Source organism: Mesoplodon bidens (genome assembly GCF_964165515.1).
Source record: "Mesoplodon bidens genome assembly, chromosome: 2".
Taxonomy (NCBI): domain Eukaryota; kingdom Metazoa; phylum Chordata; class Mammalia; order Artiodactyla; family Ziphiidae; genus Mesoplodon; species Mesoplodon bidens.
Genome location: NC_138177.1, coordinates 121,843,311 through 121,866,646, shown reverse-complemented (window position 1 = coordinate 121,866,646; position 23,336 = coordinate 121,843,311). Strand labels below are relative to the sequence as shown.

Below are 23,336 nucleotides of genomic sequence, written 5' to 3'. Positions count from 1 at the left end.
GTTCCACAAGTCATAATTTATTATTTTTAATATATTAATTAAACCTATATGTTAATCCTTCTTTACATATTTTAGCTCAACTCTTAATGTATTAGGTGCTGCAGTAAAAATAAGGGGTTTTCCTAAATTTTTCCTACTTTTTGTTATTCACTAATCTTTTTTTAATTGAGGTAAATTTTACATATAGCAAAATTCTCAAATCTTAACTGAATATTGACTTAAGTGAATATTTGCTTGTGGATACACCCATGTAAAAACCACCCAGATCAAGATATAGACATATTTTCATCTGGAAAGTTGAAAATATTTCACCTGGAAAGTTCCTTATTGCCCACTTCTTAGTAAATAGCTTTCACCACCAAAGATAATCAATATTCTGGCTTCTATTGCTATAGGTTAGCTTTTTTCCTGTTCTTGAATTTGATAATTTTGTGACTGCTTTCTTTTGATCAACAAGATGATTTTGACTTTTATCCATGTTGTTTCATGAATCATAATTTGCTCTTTTTTATTACCAAAAATTCTGTGAATTTCCCACAATTTAACTGTTTATCCATTCTCCTTGTAATGGAAGGTTAAATGTTTCTAGTGTTTGACTTTTGTGAATATAGCTGCCAGAAACATTCAATTCTTCTTGTGAATATACGTGTTAATCGCTCTTCATTGTGTGTGTGTGTGTGTGTGTGTGTATTTAGAGAGAGAGACAGAGAGAGAATTACTGCATCAAAGGGCATGCACATGGTTAACTTTTAGGAAATTTCAGACAACTTTCAATATTTGCAATGTTTGCAATATTTTTCACTCCCACAGCTATATATGAGAGTTCCAGTTGCTCCCCACATCCTCCCCAGTATTTGATACTACTGTTATTTTTAATGGAAATAGAGTTAGAATGTGATCAGGTTGGGAAAAAAAACCTTTAGAATACACAGAAAGATTTTAGATGCATTTAGTAGAATAGAATTTCCTGCAACTTTTTAGTTTTTTAATTACAAAATGAATTTTGGAAAATTGAAAGTATTGAAAAAACTTTCTTTCTCTTTTTTTCCTCTTCCTCACAAACTTATTTTTTTGACACAAATTCACTCAGAGTTACATCTTGTCATTAAATTCTCTCAGGCATATCCAGCATTCTTCCACTGACCCCCAAGAGACCTAATTAAAAGCCCAGCTGTAAGAACTGCTGGCCTTTGCAACAGAAATGATGCACATTTCCAAAAGCACAAGGTTGTTAGATCTATAGAACTGCCATTTCCTTGGTCCAAAATTGAGATTGGTATTCAGTTAATAAAACTAATCAATGTTTTCATTACTCTAAGGAAAACACAAAGGCTCCCAGAGACAACTGTAACAAGAGGCTAGGGCAATTTCATTTCCATGTTGGAAACAGGGCCATTTTATCTGGTAACATTTGCGAAACGTACTTTGTATCATTTTCTGAGCCAGTGTGTAATAACTCAGGAATTTTTTCTGTAGCATTATCATAAACAACTTGTGTTGTCAGCATGCAAGGAATGCTGTTGTCTGGACCTTGTTTAAGCAGTCTCTTTGATTCTGTTGGTTTAGGATAGGCAGAGGTATACCAATGTGAATCACCGAACACATAATTGTTTTTGAAACTGCCTCACTCTTCCAAGGGGTCAGGAACTGCTCACATTTTTCCTTTATTATCAAGGCCAACCTCAGCCTTTTATTCCTCTGCACAACTCCAAAGCTCAGTGGTGTCAAAATGAGTATCATTTATGATCAGCATGTCTCCAGGATCAAAGGACTCTTCTACAAAAGGCATTGAAATGTGTACTGCACCCAGATTTCCGGTACATACCAGCATCATATGATATAATTTTTAACATTTTCTTTCTGACTCACACAAGCACTACATGCCTCCTACTCAATCATTCAAAAAAATCAAGTGACATGACTCAGATTTTTAAGTATTTTTACTTCCTTCTAATATACACTTGATATTTAAGTCCCTTTTGCACTTCAACTAATTGCAAAGAATAAATCAGAAAATCTTTTGTGTTGGTGGACACTGCACAAGATTTATTATCAGCTGGTTTACATATTCCAAAATGTATCTAAGCCTCCAGATGATTTATTTTAGATCTGGACTTTGCCTGTGGTTAATGGACATAAGGGGAAGAATAAATGAATGACCCCAAAAGGAGTGCAATTTGAAATCTGGTATTTACAGCATGTTTCTGTGGTAACAGAATGTCACAAATGAAAATAAATTCAAGTTGCAAATTAGCCAAAATGTATTTCCGAAAGCACGTTCTGCATGTTTGTGAGGTTGACCTATTCAGTCACATATGTTTTAAGTCTCTAGTCTTCTTCCTTATACCTCATAGGGCAATTAAAAAGGAGAACTGCAATGCTTATCGAATGAGATTGAAAAGGTCAAAATATTGCTGGACTCCATAGGAGGAAAATAGAGACACAATTCTCACAATTTATCATTTTAATAAAGTTAAAAATGGAAAATGTTAAATTCAGAAACTATTAATTTTTTGTCATCTGAATGTTGAATGCTATAGTTCTCTTAACTGGAGAACTAGATACTAGAGAAAGTCACAAAAGTTTCTAGGGCATGGTCAGTAAGGAGAAGTAATTTATTTTTTAAAATGTGTCTTGTCAGAACTATCACACAGATTTGTTACTGAAAATTTATTTAAGACACACTTGAGAGTTGCTTTAGCGAGCTGGTGGGATGTCCTAACATTGCTGGGTTAATATGGAAATGTTTATTTTATCTTTAAGATCAATGAGCAGAAATAAGCAAGAAGTAGCATCCAGCTACCTACCCATTCATCCAATCTTTCTTTCAAAAGACATTACTGAACATTTACTCTCTTCAAAGTAGAGGACTAGTGACCAAATATTTTCCTAATAATGATTTATATGTATTCCTTTGCTTGAAATTTTCCTTTACTTAAATTTCTAAATAAGATGTTAGAGCAAACAGAATATCATTCATACATTCAGTTTTCCTCAGGTAAGAATAATAATATATGCACTTCTTGTTCTTGCAAATTGGTCCAAGACAAAATTAAGGGATCAGAAGGACTGGAGCAGAAATACAGGTATATATATATATGTGTATATATATATATATATATATATATATATATATATATATATATATACACACATATATATATAAAAACTCTGCGTCTGATGCAGATTTCTCCTGGCTTGTCCCTTTGGTTGGTATTTATATCTTCTTTGATGGGAATAATGTCTAGGCCATTGCAGGTAATTCACCAAGTAAAGAGTCTGCTTTGAAGTTTATTGATTCAACTAGAGAAGAATAATGTTGGGTGGGGCCAGGCATGGCTAAAGGAAAATTATGAATTAATGGAATATTGTGCTCCATTCTGCTTTACAATGTCCCCTCTGGCCCTCAAGAACTCACATGTGACCTCCTGATGCCCTGGACTCCCTGCGGTCCTCAAGCTTTGACTCATGGTATTGACTTTCCCTGGCTTCCAACAGAATGTGAACAACGGAAAAGTATCTTAAAAAGGAAGATAATCAAAACAACCAGGAAAATTCTTCTGAAGGAAGTGCGTCCTTCTGAGCTACTCATTAATAGAAAAGATTCAAAGATTTATTTTTCAATAACAGTCTTGGGAGGAGGAGTTCAGGAACTTTGTTAAAGATTTCCCTTTGGCTTAAGATCTTGCAGGTTGATAAAATAAGAATTATTGTCTACAAATATAGCAGCTATAAGGCCTAAACCAGTGTTCATTAAATGTTAAATAATGATTATATTTGAACTTTTTAAAATTAACTCTTATCTTGCCTTTCTTTTCCTTCCAATCCTTCATCATTAAAAAAGTAATTCTATCAATTATTTTGGCTTTATGGATAATTTCTTTTATAGATATACATAAGAATGAGAATGAATGGGATTTGTTAAGGGCTATTATTTTCTATTTTGAATAAAGCACCCTGTACAGATGGACAAAGTAGTAAAATAGTAAAATAATAAAACAAATGGTTGTAGAATAGTCGATCTGGTTATTTTTGGTTTGAAAAATTGTGCTAAAGCAGATCTAGAATTTAGCAGCTTGGTGTTGATTTGTTATTACTTCAGGCCTGTAATTATTGACTATTCAACTGATTGTAAATTATTTGAGGGTATAGATTCTGTGCATTTATAGCTTATTTGCCTTAGCACTTAACAAAATTCTAAGAGGGAAATTAGTAAAAAGGGAGAGTGAAGATTTTTATTAAGTATCTAATTTGTGATAAGTATCATGCTAGACACTTTCTAGAAATGATCTCCTTTAATCATTTCAGCATCCCTGCTGCACCAATAGTGTTATTATATCCACTGTTACTTATAAGAAATCAATATTTCCAACACCTAGCACAGTGCTTGGTGCATATTGATTATTTAATACTTGTTGAGGAATGACTATGTTTCAGTCAGGTGTTCTTATATGCAAGTGTTGGAAACTAAAGCTTGCTAGTTTAAGCATGAAGGGAAATATTAAAGGATATCAATTAGCACACAGAATCTTCCCCAGGACAGAGTAGAAAGCCAGGTTTGGAATTCTCACAGTGAGAAATGGTGTCCAGAATCACACCCCAAAACTAATCCTTTGAAGGCACACTGCCACCCCAGCTAGGCACACACACCAACACTTGTGTTTCTGGCACCAACAATGTGGGGCACCCAGTCTGTGGCTGGGCAACAGTACCACTGGAAATTAGATGGAGCTATTCTACCACTGCTACTTTGCCAAGATAGAACAGACTCTCCTTTTGTGTGTCATCAGCTCTGATGTCAGAGTCTGAAATAACATGTTGATTGAAAGAGCCTGTAGATCAGTGTCCAACCAGGACGTGGTTGAGAGTGAAAGGGTCACTATTAAAAATTATACTAGGATAACAAGGCTAAACCAGGACATATGGTCACCCTCTACTAATTCTGTGCCCCTAACTGCAAAGGAGGCTTGGAAAGCATATTTTCACTTCTATGATAAAAGGTTATCTTGGCCTCTAGTCAGTACTTTCAGTATAGGGAATTTCCCAAATGTCAAAAGAGGTTATAAGGCTGGATTGGACAAAGAGAAGGTCAAATGCCCACTACTGAGTAATCAATTTAACAGTTAATGTTAAATAACTATCTTAGGTAATACAATTAATGAGGTCTTCCTCACTCTAAAACTTGCCACCTTTTCATTATACTATGCTTTGTATACCGCAGCATGACATTTCTCAGTTAAGGGGACATCAGAACCTCCTACACAGTATTGCTAACATACAGAGTACTAGGCCCCACGCTAACATATTGAGCCAAAATTTTGGGAAATGATGCTCTGTCCAGAGTCTGAAATTTTTAACATCTTCCATGGGGGTGAAAGGGGAATCAATTTGAAAGGAGATGCTTGTGGAAATAAGGCTATGAGTACCTATTAGATACTTATTAGTTTCCTGAACTCTTCCATTGTGCAAGGTAGATTTTTTAAACATCTTTATTGGAGTATAATTGCTTTACACTGGTGTGTTAGTTTCTGCTTTATAATAAAGTGAATCAAGCTATACATATACATATATCCCCATATCTCCTCCCTCTTGCGTCTCCCTCCCACCCTCCCTATCCCACCCTTCTAAGTGGTCACAAAGCACCGAGTTGATCTCCCTGTGCTATGTGGCTACTTCCCACTAGCTATCTATTTTACATTTGGTAGTGTATATATGTCCATGACACTCTCTCACTTCTTCCCAGCTTACCCTTTCCCCTCACCATGTCCTCAAGTCCATTCTCTACATCTGCGTCTTTATTCCTGTCCTGCCCCTAGTTTCTTCAGATATATGTGTTAGCATACAGTATTTGTTTTTCTCTTTCTGACTTACTTCACTCTGTATGACAGATTCTAGGTCCATCCACCTCACTACAAATAACTCAATTTTGTTTTTTTTTACAGCTGAGTAATATTCCATTGTATATATGTGCCATGTCTTCTTTATCCATTCATCAGTCGATGGACACTTAGGTTGCTTCCATGTCCTGGCTATTGTAAATAGAGCTGCAATGAACATTGTGGTACATGATTCTTCTTGAATTATGGTTTTCTCAGGGTATATGCCCAGTAGTGGGATTGCTGGGTCATATGGTATGCAAGGTAGATTTGATTAGATGCATTCCATAGATTTATGGGAGCTAGAAGAAAGCCTGCTTAATGTGGAAATAGGCTATAGGATAAAATTATAACTTTTTAAATTGGTGGCACTTAATTTCCTTTATTATTGTTATTAACTGGCAATTTCCAGGAGTCTCTCAGGCACTTAGAAAAGTACCTGATACTACACATGAGCAGGTTGAGAAATAGAGGATTCCAGATAACATATCTTTCCCTTTCTTTTGATGACAGTGAATGCTCAGGACAATGAAGATCATGTTCCACTCCACTTCTGTTCTCGCTTTGGACACCATGATATAGTGAAGTACCTGCTCCAGAGCAATTTAGAAGTTCAGCCACATGTTGTTAATATCTATGGAGACACCCCTTTGCACCTGTGAGTATTATGTATACTTCCATAGGTACTCCAGGTATACTATGTTTACCTTCTTACTATTCTCAAAATATTTTCTTAACTCTAGGGCATGCTACAATGGCAAATTTGAAGTTGCCAAGGAAATCATCCAAATATCAGGAATAGAAAGTCTGACTAAAGAAAACATCTTCAGTGAAACAGCTTTTCACAGGTAAAAGAATATTTAAGTGCAATAGCCTCTAAACTTAGCTAACACCCTACAACACTGGAAGTCATGTACATGAAGCAAGAATGAATAGTGGCAGATGTTGCAATTAGAGAGCAAGACCAGAGGGTGGGCAGAGGACAAGGAGCCCAAGCTAGATGCACAGAAGAAAAGGTAGACGCATATGCTGCAGTCAGTACAACAGATGGGGCCAGAGCCAGATGCTGCCTTCCTGGCAGCAGCCACAAAGACAGGGACTGATGTTGCCAAGGCAACAAGCATATCAACATCTGTAAGCATATTGCTCCTATTCCACTTCACTCTGCAGAAAGCTGCCAAAAGGAGCAGTGCCCATAATCCTCCTCTGACAAGAATATCATTACCAGAATTCATCAGCATCAAATGTGACATTTTTTTCCTTACCACTTAAACCTTATGTGCAAATGTATCTACCTATCTAAGACGTCCATCTGTCACCCTGTAAGAGCTTAGTCAGGGTGGCCACTGAGGTACCTAAGAAGGCATTAGCTCCTTGCTAGGAATCGATTACAGTCCTTTGCAACATGCTCTGGAAAAGCACCCTGAAGGAGCAGCTGGGTTTGGAAAAGTTGTGACAAAGAAAAAAAGAAAGAGAGAGAGGGAGGGAAAATTTGCTAAGAACTCAAGCACATAACTCCCTAAAATGTCCAAAAGGAAGGCAGGTGTTTTATAAAATTTAAAACCCTCATTTTTTTAACAGGTTACTGTTTTGCTTATAAAAATAAAAACATAGTCATTTGAATTGAGTAAACCTTGAATATAAGATTATTTACCTACATATTACAGATCTCTTGGCTAGTTAGCAACCTCTAAAACATGTATTTGAGACTAGTATGTTATTTAAGTAGTGTTTGTCCTGAACTAGTGAATAATAGAAATGAGACACTTTTTTTTTTAATACTGAACTAAAATTAAGCTTACACTTCTGCATCAGGCATCAACTTGTCAAATTTCACTTGGATTTCCAGATTTTTCTTATCACCCAAAGAGGTCAGCCAAAAGGGAGGTGAAGAAAACTACCATTTATGGAACAGTGAATATGTGCTGGATGATTTGCATCCATTATCTCATTTAATCCTCATAACCATTTTATGAAGTTGGATTTACTATCCCTTTTTTACCAATGAGAAAATTGAAGCTCAAGAAAACTAAGTAACTTGCCAAAGATTCTTATGGCTAGAAAAACATGTATTAAATGCCTGACTAATTCCAAATCCTGTGTTTTTATATATCTTCATGTTCTAGTACCAAAATATTTTGTCTGTTTTCTACACACTCTGTAACAGAACAGATGCAAGAACTCTTCAGATCATGCCTTCAAAGTGTACCAGTGGAATTTGTCCCTGAAGGGGCCAGGTGGCACAACTGATATGTATGGGTTACTAGTGTCCTCTACCCTGACCTAATGGGTCATTCTTGTAGAGGCTGACACCACAGGCTAGTTTTCAAATCATTTTGCTACTTTGTGCACATAAATTGAAACTGACTATAATCAGAGGGTTATTGTCACCTTCAGAAGATTGTCTATATGACAAGATTAGTGAAGTGAGTTAAAAGTATGTATCCAATTGTTTTATTTTGTGCAAACCTGTGGCTGCTAGGAATAACATATTAATATTTTCATTCTATTCATTTTATGTACATAGGGGTAAGACAGGAATAAAGACACAGACCTACTAGAGAATGGACTTGAGGATATGGGGAGGGGGAAGGGTAAGCTGTGACAAAGTGAAAGAGCGGCATGGACATATATACACTACCAAATGTAAGGTAGATAGCTAGTGGGAAGCAGCCACATAGCACAGGGAGATCAGCTCGGTGCTTTGTGACCGCCTGGAGGGGTGGGATGGGGAGGGTGGGAGGGAGACGCAAAAGGGAGGGGATATGGAAACATATGTATATGTATAACTGATTAAATTTGTTATAAAGCAAAAAAAAAATAAGTACATATTTATAAAAGAAATTCTCCTTTTACATAAGGAACTGACTACAGTTATGAATTTTTCTATGTACCAGTCACAGTGCTTTACACATAGTCAGCACTTAGTACATTCCTGTTATTGTTTTCATATGTCTGTATATATACACATTTGTATACACATGTACATACACACACACACATACCAATCACAGTGCTTTAACATAGTCAGCACTTAGTACATTCCTGTTATTGTTTTCATATGTCTGTATATATACACATTTGTATACACATGTACATACACACACACACACACACATATATATATGTTCAGAATTCATCATTTCCTATAAATAGTTGCTTTGAACAGAAACAATGAGGTAATTCAGATAATGGAGCAATAAAAGTATAGTGTTAATGGTCCTATTTATAATACAAATAACTAATGGTGATAAGATCTATTACACTGAGATGGTTGTTTTTTATTCACTTAATTATTCAAGAAAGGCTTGTTAAGGACCTGCCTTGTGTTGTTGCTGGTAGGAACATTAACATAACACAGTCCCTTCCCTCCTTAAGGGAACTCTATTGTAAGGTATCAAAACACACAAAGGTGTGTGTATCCATTACCATAACACAATATGATAAGTGCCATAAAACTGAAATTATAAGGAAGCAGAGGAGATAGCAATGAGCTCAGCCTTTGATTCATGAGAAGACTTCATAGAGGAAGCAATAGTTCAACTAGATAAATAATAGCATTTATTTAAAGAAAATAATAATATCCCATGAGAGAAAAAGGATTTATGCAAAGTCATCCCAGGGAGAGGAAGGAGTAAGACCCAGTGAATTACCACTTCTAGAACAAATCTGGAAGGAAAAAACACTGTTTTTCTGTACTCTACCTCAACACTCAATACCTCACTTCTGAAACACATGATACCGGTTTTGTGTGAGATTTTTCTACATGAAACAATTCTCCAATTCTCTACAGACACCAAGTGGGTGTCCTAAAATTCATTTCAGTTTGGCACTGCCTACCTGGAATTAGCATCAGATCTCACAAGACTGCCCCTCTTCCCACTTCAGGTGCAATCACAAGTCTAACTTGTCACTTAAATCTCTCAGAACCTTCCTGTGTTCCCCCATTCCATTCAGTTGCCCTGCAGAATGCCTAGAAAAGAATTAATATCATAGGAAGTATTTAATATTTAATAAGAAAATGCTAGAAATTTTATACAGCTCCTTTCTTGAAGGCCCATATTTGAGAATCTTAGGATTTTATTGCTTTATGTGCTGTTTTTTTTCTTATCACCTCCTTCTCCTCTCTCTTTCCCTCCTTCTTTCATCTGTCTTTTTGGCACTTACGTAAACATCAGCATCTAGAATATCCTGCGTGAATCAGGGCTGTTTTAATTTTCTAGGGCTACCATAACTAAATACCACAGACTGGGTGGCTTGAACACCAGAAATTTATTTTCTCACAATTCTAGAGTCTGGAAGTCCAAGATCAAGGTGTCAGGTTCGGTTTCTTCTGAGGCCTTTCTCTTTGTATTGCAGATGGCCACCTTCTTTTTGTGTCTTTACATGGTTGTCCCTCTATTCATGTCATCTGTATACTAATCTTCCTTTCTTATAAGGACACCGGTCATATTTGGTGAGGGTCCATCCTAATTATTCCATTTCCACTTAATTACCTCTGTAAATTACACCTCTTTAAATTATAGTCACATTATAAGGTTATGGGAGTTAGGGCTTCAACATATTAATTTGGAGTGCATACATTCAGCCTTCTATTTTCCCTGTGTTATATTTTTGCAGTGCTTGTACCTATGGCAAGAGCATTGACCTGGTTAAATTTCTTCTTGATCAGAATGTCATAAGCATCAACCACCAAGGAAGGGATGGGCACACAGGTAAGACTGTGGTGAGAACATCACCAGTTTCTGATGCATGTGAATGCTCAAGAGAAGTGGTGGGCTCGGGGTGGGGGGGATGTGTGGGAGTGGTCTACCCCAATGAGGGGGAATATTTTATCAATGACATCATTTAAATTGATGGTGCATGGTGATAATGAAAAGCAGACTGACTTTGGTCAGTTTCATTATTGTGCTAAAGTATCTACAGTCAATGCACCCATTATGATCTGCACCAGGAACAGACTGATCACACTGCCTTGCCCTTGTTTGGGGTATTTGTTCTTTGATTTGTACAAAGTTGCTAACATTTATTCTGGTAATTACAGTGGATATAGAAATACTAGAAATTGTGCTAAGCAAAAGCCAGTCTATATAGATCAACTAGGTACTTCTTTTCCTAAACTATGTCTTGTTTGCTCAAAGACAGAATTAATTCTTTGTCAAAGAAATCAACCCTTGCTGTATATCTCTGGCAACAATTCTATTATGTGGTAATGACTTTCTTTTAAAAATTGGGTTTCAGTTTTCCCCTTTTCTCCTTTCACACTTTCATTCTTATTCTATTATAGGATTGCACTCTGCTTGCTACCATGGTCACATTCACCTGGTTCAGTTCTTACTGGATAACGGAGCTGATATGAATCTGGTAGCTTGTGATCCAAGCAGGTCTAGTGGTGAAAAAGATGAGCAGACATGTTTAATGTGGGCTTATGAAAAAGGTATATTTTTCACCATTGCATCTCTATAGTGATAACATTGAACTCCGTGCACAGATTATGCCAGTGCATCAATAATTCTTTTGCTTGCATGACTCGTATACTCCCATTTCTTCTGGAGATTGTATTTGAATCGTTGGAGACTTGGATCAAAGAGTACAATAGGGAAAGCAACTCCTGGGCTGCAGATGAGCTGAAGGCATTCTTGGTATTGGCAGTTTGAAGAGAGAAGGAGATATCACATTTCTAGATACTGGAGAAACAAAATTGTGATAGGTAATGATAGCTATTTTCTTAGAGTAGATGCAGAACTAGTCTTTATCTCTTATACAGGAGAATTTTGATGTGGATTCAAATTATTAAAAATGAAATTAATGCAAAGAAAGAAAAGGAGTATTTGTCACATCTAACCCTGCTAGCAATGCCTGCAGTAGAAAAAGTAAGGCAACCAATGTTTAATGCTTAAGTATAAACTTATTTGAGCTCAAAGAGGTGAAAGTTTGGGCAGAACACCTGGTTTTAAATCAAACCATGTTGCTTGATCTGGGCAAGTTATTTATTCTTGCTGAGCTTTAGTTTTTCATCTGAAAAATGAGGACAATAACAACTTCATAAGGTTGTAAAGATTAAATTAGATAATATGTGCAAATTGCTTATAAATGTGGCTGGCACAGAATAAATACCTAATAATTGGCATTTCAGTAATAATAACTGTGGTAATAGTAGTAGTCCAGAAATAAAGATTATTAATAGTGAATTTTTTATTTTAAAGGAGAGGAAACTAGAGACAATTAGAAGGTAAAATAGCATCTTTGTCATTGTTATTAAAATATACTGTACCTCTTAAGAGAGCTCTACATAAACGCATAAACTCCAACAGAGTGTAAATTTTCAGGTGACATGGAACAGTACTGAAATCAGAGTTACAACTAAATACTGTAAAATATATCAGACTTTGATGCCTGCATTGTCTTATTAGGATGTTTAAAGTATGTAAAGAAGTATTCTTATCTTTTTAAATGTTAGAATCTTAGAAAACCGTACTTAAAAAGAGCAGTTACTAAACTGGAAGATTTCTTAGGCTACCAAGATGATCTAAAAGGTTTTCTGCATGAAATAGGACATGGAAGTCCATTAATGAACAGAGAGATGAAGTTTGATGGATAGAAACAGAGAGCTATTTTAAGCATATAGACAAGGGGAAAGAAAAACATATAGGTCTGAAGACTGCTAGTAAGGAAATGATATAGGAGTTACTTTACTAGAGACAAGTGAACAGACATGGAATAGCAAGGAATGAGTTAAAATATAGGCCTGTTCTGTTTCTTACTTTTTACTTGAGTACTGTATAAACACACACTTGCGTGTGCACACGTGTACTTGCACATTATAGCTCAATGAATTTTCACAAACTGAACTCACTCAGCGTCCAGATGAAGAAACTGAACATGGTCAGCACCCAGAAGCCCTACTTACACTGTCTTCCACTCACTCCCCAAAGAGGGTACCACTGTCTTTTCGAGGCATAGACTAGCTTTACCTCTTTCTGTACTTAATATAAGTGAAATGCTATGCTATATACATCTTTATGTCTGGCCTCTTTTGACCAACAGTTTGTGAGATTCATCCATATTGTTGCAGGTAGCTCTAGACTGTTCATTCTTGTATGGTATTATGTTTTTAATTATATCACAATTCATTCATTCTGCTTTTTCAGGGCATTTGGATAACTTTCAATTGGGGACTATTAGGAGCACTGTTGTTATACATGTACATGTCACGTACGTGTCTTTTTTTTTTTTTTTTTTTTTTTTTTTTTTTGCATTACGTGGGCCTCTCACTGTTGTGGCCTCTCCCGTTGCGGAGCACAGGCTCCGGACGCGCAGGCTCAGTGGCCATGGCTCACGGGCCCAGCTGCTCCGTGGCATGTGGGATCCTCCCGGACCGGGGCACGAACCCGTGTCCCCCGCATCGGTAGGCGGACTCGCAACCACTGCGCCACCAGGGAAGCCCACGTACGTGTCTTTTGATGAATAACTATATACATTTCTGTTAGGTATAACTGCCTTCTACTTTGTGTAAAAGTTCAGGTAATTATATATTTGCATATCAGTTGGAAAATCTTACATATTCTGAAGCCTCGAGAGACCTTACTAAGTTCTAGTTATGTTGCATTTATTCCAATGATTCTCAGACAGTGTCTCTAAATAAATTTGAGTTTCAGAGAAAGACTGTTTACAAATCATTAGTCTTCCGGAAGACAGCTCAGAAGTAGCTGCTGCAGCTTATCTCTTCACAGGGTTTGGCTTTGTTTGTTTTTACTTGATTGAGAATAATGGTTGAAAACTGGCTTTACTTTTATTTTTTGTGGAATTCCACACTTTATAAAACAGTGAATTATTGTGTAAGCTCCTAAGATTTCTTACCAAACGACAACAACAAAAGTCCTGTAGCTTAGAGGACTTACCCACTGGTCTCTGCAATATATGCCATACTTGTCACCCTTATTTGTTCAACTAATGTGCCAGGCATCAGTGTTGCATTTCATTATTACTATGAATTTTAACAAATTGAATGTTACTACTCAGGAGACAGATGGATGTTTTGCATATGTTCTAGGGCAGAGCAAGTTAAACCAACAAAATAAATTTGTTGCTATTTTCTCTTGCTAGAGAAACGTTGCATTGTTTTCGTGTGTTCAGGGAAGATTGAAATGGCCTTGTTAAAATATTGTCAGCAGTGCACTGTCCTTGTTTTCTTTGGCTTTGCTTTCTCCTTCAGAGAAGGAGTCACCAAATTAATTGATATGGCGTACCAAGGATTTTCTTGAGCAACTTGGAGATGGAGTTGAAAAAGCACTAAAACTTCACTTGGAGTTCTTTCTTTGTGGAATAGAGATGATGTAAAACTGGCCCCATCATGGCTTGCCCTGTACCCTATCCAGTCCTTAGAAAACTCAGAAGAGACTTCATAACCAGGGTCTGTCTATTTAAAAAGGAATACTTTTGAATGTGCCCAGTTTGAATAGTTCATCTTAGTCTACCCTCTTAAGATAGAACTAGGAGGCTTTTTCAACAGCACTCATCTCTGAATGGTTAGAAGGCAAATTTTTCATCTGTCCCAAACAAAATTTTTAGTTGACCCTCTCTGCTATTCTGTTATAGCACATTCAGAGGTGATTTGGAGTTCTGAAAAGAATTATCTACTATATTTTGGAATATTTTTAGAAAAGAGTTTACTCACTATGGCTCCCTGTGGGATCAGGTATGAAAAATATTTTCCAAATTTACATAGACTTTTTAACCTAAAGATATCAAAATCAATCTTATAAATAATTTTCCTGGTGACCTTTGTTTTAACCAGTAACCAGAAGCCTACTGGTTAAGTTTCAATATTTCACTGCCAGATTGCTCAGAGCTCCAATTTTATAATACTTAGAATGTTTCCTCTCCCCAGTCTGTCCTCCCTCTTCTTTCCTACCGTTCCAACTGAGAGTAGCCATAGCTGTCTCACTCACTTGGATTTGTTCTGCTCTTTCCCTTGGGTACAAAGGACTTCTATGAATCAATTTAAATTGGCCAGAAGAAATAGCCAGCAGCCTGCTTATGTTCAAATCCTCTGCCCCAATCATCAGTAGGGAAAACCCATTGAAAAGACCTACACATAATCTTACATCCACTGCATTAAAGATGAAACTGCTGAATTGAAAAGATCTCAGCCAATTAGAATTGAGCACATAGCTCAATAGTGTGTCTGGCAGTTAGATTTGAAAAGGCTGCCTTTGACAAAGAAAAGCACTCCTTTATGTCAGGCTGTTTAGGGTCAGAAAATAACCCAAACTAGAAACAGAACTAAAACTTATTTGCTTCAGTATTGACACCAGTTAAAGTAATTTACAGAGGCTCCTATCCCAATATCTAATTACCCAGAATACAATATTTGTATACAGCAGAACTACTCTAATTCACAGTGACAAGGAGCTGCAGTTGGAGAATTAGTGAGTAAGTGAGCAAAAACAATAAAAATCAAGGTTCCTGTACCATGATATATACTTTGTTCATTCCTTTTGACAAGTGTAGTGTGGTGTGAATTATTTATAGTAAACGTACCATAGTGTATTCTCTAAAAGTAATGAAGTCTTACAGTTGTGAGTTTCTACAGTTTCAGCCAGTAAAAAATAACTAAGAGATAAGGGTGAGAGAGGAGTAGAAGGAAAAAGAGGTGGCTTCATTAAATTTTTTGATAAATATTCATCCATGGATTATAAACTCCCAAGCTTCTTCTCTATTGAATTCTTACCTCTTTGGAGTTTAGTTACTTAGTTTAATGAACATAGTTTAGTGTGCTAGGGTGGATTGGGTTGGGATAGAGGAAGGAATAAACAAAAGATTTAGATGGTGTTTTAAAATCTATGTGCAATTTTGTGTCTACTGGTTACCTTTCTACATGTTTAGTTAACTCTATCTTTTAAAAAAAAATAAATAAAATAATACCAACTCTCATTAGAATAGGAAGAACTTTTATTCTTATGGGGGATAACACAAAAAAAATTGAGACATAATAACTGTGTAAGAAGCTACAGTTTAAAATTTGCAAGAAGAAATTGATGCCTTAGAATCCAGGGTGGAATCAATTCAGCGGGTGTTAGCAGATTTGAAAGTTCAGTTATATGCAAAATTTGGGAGTAACATAAACCTTGAAGCTGATGAAAGTTAAACATTTTATAATACTTTTTAAATTTGTTTAATAAACTTGAATATTGCATAAAATGATAATTTCCCTTCTTCAAATGATATGGAAAGAAAAACTTTTCTTAAACTTTTCATTTATTTAATGGAAATGCCTATTTTCACATGTCTTGCTTATTTATTTTATATTTTTAAAAGAAGACAGTATTCACCTATGTATTTTGCATAACAATTATATCAAGTGTAGGGGCTTTATGTCATGTTATTAAAATCAGTTAAGCAATAAAAACATTAATTAATAATAAAAATATTAATTAAACATTAATACAAACAGCAGAAGAGAACTTACATTAATTAATCACTTATTACATATGCATATATAATATGTATATAATTTAATTTTCAAAATAACCCTTTAAATTGGTATTACCTTTGTATTACAGATAAAATGTTTGAGACTTGGAGGTGTTGTCACACTAGCTCAAACCACACAGCTCTTAGGTGGAGAGCTGATACCAAACAGAGGTCTGTCTCATTGCACAGTTCAACCACTTACCACCTCACTCAGAATCAGATAGATCTAAGTCCAAATCCCAAATGACCAAGTGACCTTGGGCAAGTTATTTAACTGAGCCTTAAACTTCAAATTTAAAATGAGTAAATTAATAACCACTTTAAGAATTCTGCTGAGGGTTAGGGATAAGATGTAAATGTCTGGATAACAGATTCTCAATAAAAATAGTGGTATCTGTTGTTATTAAGTGCATAGTAGAGATACAATCATGCTCCACAAAGCTTCCAAATCTTACAGTCTTTCCTCATTTACAACATGCTTTAGTGTCCAGTAAGAAATATGACATTGACATATTAGGATAATGGTCATCTTCTTTAAGCCTCCTAATGAAGCATTTTATCCCTGCCAAACACCACTAGACAAACCTGGAATATATAAAAGCTTGTGTTATTTGGTTGTATATATATTTCTTGTTTATGACTTAAGTAAAATCATTCATTTAAAACTTAAAATTTAAGGACTACAGCAAGATCAAAGAGGTTTTGAAAATCACTAATCAAAATACTAAGCAATTTCAAATCATTGTTCTAATATGTATAGATAATATTTTAAAATTTTAGTACAAATTTGCAAGTCTCTTTACTACATCAGGGTTTTCCTCCTCAGTCATGGAGAAGTATCAAAGATTCTGTGGCCATGTTTTCAAAACATCACACCATCTGACGTGCTGGATCCTTTTACTTAGATATCTGAGGAGCATGTAAAACTCAACAAGTCCAAGATTGAAATTAATATCTTTTTTGTCCTCATCAGTCAGGTTCATCTACCATATCCCTTATTCATTATGTCATTTAACGACATTGCCGTTCACTTAGCACTTGAGTCAAAAATCTGGATTGATGCTTGACTACTTTTTCTCTCTCAACTTCCCTTCCCCCATATCCATTCAATCAAAAAGTCTTTTTATTTTACTTCATACTTACATTTTGAATCCATCAATTTTTTAAATTTTATTGTCACTGTTCTAATCCATAACCTTATTCTCCTTCTCCTGATCCATTTTAATAGTCTCATAACTACTTTTTTTTTGTCTTCGGCATCTTTTGATTCCATTTTCTAACTGTAGTCTGAAAGATGTATCCAAGCTGTAAATAGGGCCATATCATTCCCCAGCTTAAAATCCTTCACTGACAACTATCACCTTAGGAAAAAAAGTCTCAGTTTATTATCATGGCATATGCTGTGCCCTTCCTACTTCTCAAACCTCATATCCAGTCCCTCCTGGCACATGAGTGACCCCACATGCTGCAATCATCATCACATTCACTAGATCCCTACCATTCACTAGGGGTTCATTCTATGCCAAGCACATTCTATATCACATTATTCCATCAAATCTACACAACAACCCTGTTAAACCAGAGTCTGTTTACATGGTAGTTATGCAAAACTACTCACTCCTCTATGCATATCATGTTATTCCATGCTTCCAAGCCTTTTCTTAAGCAGTCCTCTCTTTCTCTATACCCTCCCACCCTGCCTACCTGACTTCACTTCTTAAATTTCTTAATTCTATTTAACCTTCAAGACTCAGTTTATAGATCCTCTCTTCCAGAAAGTCTCCCCTGACATTCCAGCCTAATACACACATCCTTTCTTGATGTTTTATTGTGCCATATGCACATTTCTATCTCATGTTGAAACACTCTCCCCCTAAACTTTTTGAGAACAAACATTTGGGCTGTTAATCTTGATCTTCCAAAAACTTAGTTCAATGGCTGATTCCTAATAGCTGCTCAATACACATTTGTTGAAGTGAAATAGAGAATGAGCAGATATTTCAGTCATAACATTCTATTCCATGTCTCACTAAATGGCATCTGATCAGTCATAATATAGTTGATCTTTTCAAGAATACTAATTACCACTATTCTGTTTTCTCTGTAGGGATTTTTGAAATATCATAGGTTTTTTATTAACTGAACAATCCTAATACTCAAATTAATAGGCAGAAGATTTTAAAGAATATTCTAAATACAGCTCCTCTTTCTATTAATTGGAACTGCAAAACTTTTTACTCTGACTAGAATTATTTTATTCTCCTTTTTTGCTTAATCAACTCATGCTTATCTTTCAAGTTCAGCTTAAAAGACAGTTCCTCAAGGAACTCTTTCCTGACTCCTCCAGCCTATTGTAAAATAGCATCGTTATGCACATTCACAGCATCCTCTACCTTTCCTTCCTAGAGCTTGGCTAAATACAATTTTGAGTGAACATTTATATATATATATTTCTTTTCTTTTCTTTTCTACTACACAACATTCATTACAACAGTAAAGAGCATTTTTGTTTCAACATTACACTCTCATACTTTGTACCATTCCTTCATTCATTCAAAAAAAGTGTTATAAACTTAATATGTTCTAGACAGTATACTAGGAACTGAGGTAAAACAGTGAATGAAACAGACAATATCTCCCTGTGCTTAAAAAGTTTGCATTTCTAACAGAAAACACAGGTCATGAGCAAGATAACAAATGGAAACTATCAGATAATAATAAGTGCTATGAATAAAATAAAAAGTAAGTAAAAAGTTGTTAAGTAAAAAGTAAAGTAAAAAGTACAAAGATGGTAAGTAAAAAGTTCAAGGACACTAAAATGGAAAAGTCACAGAGGGCTTTCCTGGGAAGATGTTGTTTGAGCTGGTCTCTAATGGGCACTCAATAAATATCTGTGGAAGGAAAGGGAAGGGAAAATAAAGGCAAAATGGGAAGGGAGAAAAAGAGGAAAGAGGAATGTTAAATGGCTTGGTTTGTATATAATGTCCTTTTGGCAACAGCATTCATCCTTGTGGATTTTTATCTCAAGATGAAGGAGGACTGGTGACATTCTTGTCTGGGCCTGGTGATTAAGGGATAAGAATCATGGAGGAAGCAGGGGGTGTGTTCTCTTTCTTGTGATATCAAAGTAAAGTATTTTTCAGATTTAAGTCATGAGAAGATATAGCAAGTCTGGAATATTTGTTGCCTCTGATTTAATTGTCAGTGAATGGGACCAGTACTGTCAGGAGGAAAATGAGCCATAGAAGTGCAAACATCAGGGGCCATCCTCTGATCTCACTTTTCAATGTTTCTGGAAAGTGCGTTTTTAACATGATGGGAAAGGGGGATAGCAAAATATTGAGCAAAGTCTCATCAATATCATTGCTGTGAGAGTTTTATTTTTTGAGGCACATGTAAAGAATGGCCCAGACTGCTCTTTTGATGACCCGGGCATGTGGTACATACGAGATCAATAAGAATTTCTTGGCTTCCGTAATCGAGATCAAATCTCCATGTTTTCTACTTAATCTCAGACACAGGGTGTCAGAGTCACAAAGGTCTTAGTACCGGTGTCATTCACCATTAATCTTCAGATCTAGTTCTTAAAATGATTTTAGTAGCAAGCTTTCTTCTATGTTCTTAAAATAATTTCTCATAACGATGAACAGCATTCATTGTTTCTAAGATGAAATGGTGGAGACTGAGAGACAACCTTATAGGGAAATAATAAAATTTGTACTTTTTCTTCTTGAATAATTAGGAATCCTCTGTTGTATACATGCCCGTGATGTAGACACTAAATTCTCCATGTAACAGCCCTTTGGATGGACTTGTAGCCTTAAAGAACAACCTAGGTTTTAAAATAAAGAGCTATTCAGAAAGTTTGGGGGTGGGGTGGGGAAAATCACTCCAAATGTAAGGAGTAAAGGAACATAAGAAAAAGACAAATGAAAGGGGAAGCATGGCATTTCGGGAATATAGACAAGACTAGAAGAGTAGGGAGCAGGAAATGAAAGTCACTTCAAGCCAGCAGGAGAGTCCCATTTGCCAAAACCCTTGGGGGCACTAATGAATAATACTCTGAAAGTACAAATCATTATTCTAACTGCATTAGGCTAATATCATAGCAACCTCCTATTTGGGTAAAATACTTGGATGTAGATAGTAAATTCTTAGATATGGGAAAACATTTTATTTAATTAGTGGGGCTTTGATTACCTCTGGACGTGTTCCATTAGTGTGCCTTGGTTATCTGGATATATTCATTATCAGGAGTTTGGCTTACAAGTCCATTTAGTGAGTTCCATCAAGGCATTTTTCTGCTTAACCCCTCATAGTCAAGTATCAGGGAGCTGGGTCCTAGTGGTTTTCAGTTTTCTTTGCATACACTTGTAGTTTGTCAGTGCAGTGAGAGCAGAGGAGAATTTCCCATACATGTGTGCCTCAGTCCACAGTTAGCAGGAGGTGGGAAATCAGGCGGAAATGCCTTCCAGAGCCAAGGGGGCCTCTTAGCATTTCCCTGGCAGCCTCATGCTTATCATCAGCTAGAACCCAGGCACTCATTAGGCTCTTGATGAAAAACATCCTAAAGAAAATGCCAGCAAATTGTGCCACTGCGCTGGCAGGAAATTAAAACTGCTCAGAGCAAGTGGAGCCAAGAGAGCTGTTGAGATGAAAGGTAACATCAAGGGTGTGATCACTGACTCACACAGGCCTTCAGGATTCAAGATGTGGCTTTCTGCTTCACTAGGGAAAGCAGGAGGCCCTCTCGGCTGTCAGTCACAGTCAGTCCAGCAGAGGGGCTGAGACAGGTGAGGAGGTGGGCTCTGTGAATTAACCTTTATTGTACTTGGGTAAATGCTTGTGGTTTGGGTTGTTTTCTTTCCCCAAAGGAGCCTGTCCTAGGAAAAACAGAAATAAGAAAAAAACCTTGTTTTTGATTTGTTTTTCCTTGTCCCAAACACTTAAAGATCAAATTAAGTAAAAGAAAAACTCCGAAAGCACCACAGGTCCTGTTAAAGTAGGAGCAGACAGTGTGGATAGGAGCAGATAAAACCTTAGAACCTAAGAATCTAGCAAGGGGACAGATGAAGGGGTGTTTTAATTCCAGAGGAAATTCTTGGTGGTGGTGCTAATTTATCCTTAGGCTCAAATGGCCATTAGCGATGGGGAAGAAAGAAAAGCTGTACCAACATGCAAACAAAGCACACTGAGATTTGATTTTCATCACAACTAAAGGTAGTAGGCAGAGCAATGGCCCCCAAAGATGCCCAGGTCCTATTCCCTGGAACCTGTGAGTATGCTGCCTTACATGGCAAATAGCAAAGGGAATTAGGATTGCAGATGGAATTAAGGCTGATGACTAGCTGACTTTGAGAGAGAGAATATCCTGGATTTTCCAGGTGGGCCCAAGGTAATGATGGGGGTCCTTAAATATGGAAGCAGAAACAGAAGCCAGAGTGATACAATGTGAGAAGGACTCAGGCCAGCCATTGATGGCTTTGAAGATATAGAAAGGGGGCCGCAAGCCAAGAAATGTTGGTGGCCTCTAGAAACTGGAAAAGGCAAGGAAACTGATGTTCCTCTAGGAGGAATGCAGCCCTACCAACACCTTGACTTTAGCACAGTGAGAACCATGTTGGACTCTGACTTCCAGGACTATAAAATAACAAAGTTGAATTGGTTAGGCCACTAGATTTGTGGTAATTAACAATGGCAGCAACAAAAATTGAATATATTGGTATTTAGAACATTTATCTGAAGTCCAAAAACGAGTTTCCAAGTTCATTTACAATTCTTGAGGCAAAATAGTGAAGCAAGAAAACAGTGAAAAGATCCAAAAGGCATATTTATGTGTTAGAACTGTTAGGCATATTACATATATAATCTCACTTAGTCTTTACAACAGCCTTATGAAGATGTATCATCAGTTGTAATCTGTAAACAAGGATATGTTTGAAAAGTAAAGACAAACCATGTCCTTCAATTAATTAAAATCCTCTAGTAGCCCCCCATCTCATCTGCTTTAAAACACAAACTCCTTATCCTAACCTATAAAGCTATAAAGCTCCACATCAATAATATCAAAGTGTGGACTGCTGGTCAGCACCACCTGGGACTTTGTTAGAAAAACAACTCTCAGGTCCCACTAAAGACCTTTTCAATCAGGATCCCTGAGAGTAGGGCTCAGGAATCTGTAGTTCAACATGCACTCCAGGTGATTCTCATACGATAAAATTTGAGAAGCACTACCCCACATGATGTGCACTCACCGACTTCTCCAGCCAAGCCTGGTACCACTCATCCTTGCTTGCAATGCTCCAGCCACACTGGCCATCTTTCATTTTCTGAACATGTCATGCTTTCTCCCATTTGGGACTCTTTACATTCTCCTTTCCTTCTGACTAGTAGGCTCTTCCTTTAGAAATTTACCTGTTGGCTTATGTCTTTCATGTTTTGAGGTTTCCCTGATTGTGAGCACATGAGAGTCCAAAGAAAAAGTACTGATGGGACTGGTTCCTCATTATTTCATCATAACCTGTGTCTATGATTTGAGAAAATCATAGATCTGCCAGTCATGAATAGAAAGCTATGGATGATAAGAAAATGGACACTAGTTGTTAACTCTGTAGATTTCAGTTTTGCTACAAGTTTTAACAATCATAGTCACAATTCTTTTTTTTTTTTTCTTGAGGAATCTGGACTTGGAATGTTACATTTGAAAAAGCTTTTAGTGCTGATAAACATCTTAATCATTTCATCTTATGATCCTGCATGCGCTATTAATTTTAATTCTTTTTTGAAGGGAGGATTTAATAAGCAGGCACAACTCACAGCATATACTCTATACATTAGCTAGGTGTATTCAAACCAGTGTTAACTATGAACCCTTCATGGTGGATAAGCACTTATACTTTTTCAGTTTCTAAATTTTGCCCTTTTTACAGTGAGTTCTGTTGCATTTCACAAGTTTCTTGGCAGGGTCTTTAAGGTTGATTTTGT

General features: G+C 36.4%; 2 protein-coding genes across 2 annotated transcripts in view; both read left to right on the top strand.

Annotated features, from left to right (window-relative positions):
* TNNI3K (TNNI3 interacting kinase) overlaps window positions 1-23,336 on the top strand; it is a gene marked incomplete at its 3' end in the record, with an annotated part of 285,990 nt that overhangs the window by 89,618 nt on the left and 173,036 nt on the right. The window contains exons 8-11 of the mRNA XM_081226315.1: window positions 6,390-6,534; window positions 6,620-6,724; window positions 10,497-10,591; window positions 11,164-11,313. Coding sequence (XP_081082441.1) covers window positions 6,390-6,534; window positions 6,620-6,724; window positions 10,497-10,591; window positions 11,164-11,313 — 495 coding nt within the window. The remainder of the gene's footprint in view (window positions 1-6,389; window positions 6,535-6,619; window positions 6,725-10,496; window positions 10,592-11,163; window positions 11,314-23,336) is intronic.
* Window positions 15,901-16,066, top strand: LOC308612656 (prefoldin subunit 4-like; the record flags this gene model as incomplete). The annotated part of the gene is made up of 1 exon (XM_081225313.1): window positions 15,901-16,066. A coding segment is annotated over one exon (126 nt), but the record flags the coding sequence as incomplete, so codon positions are not given.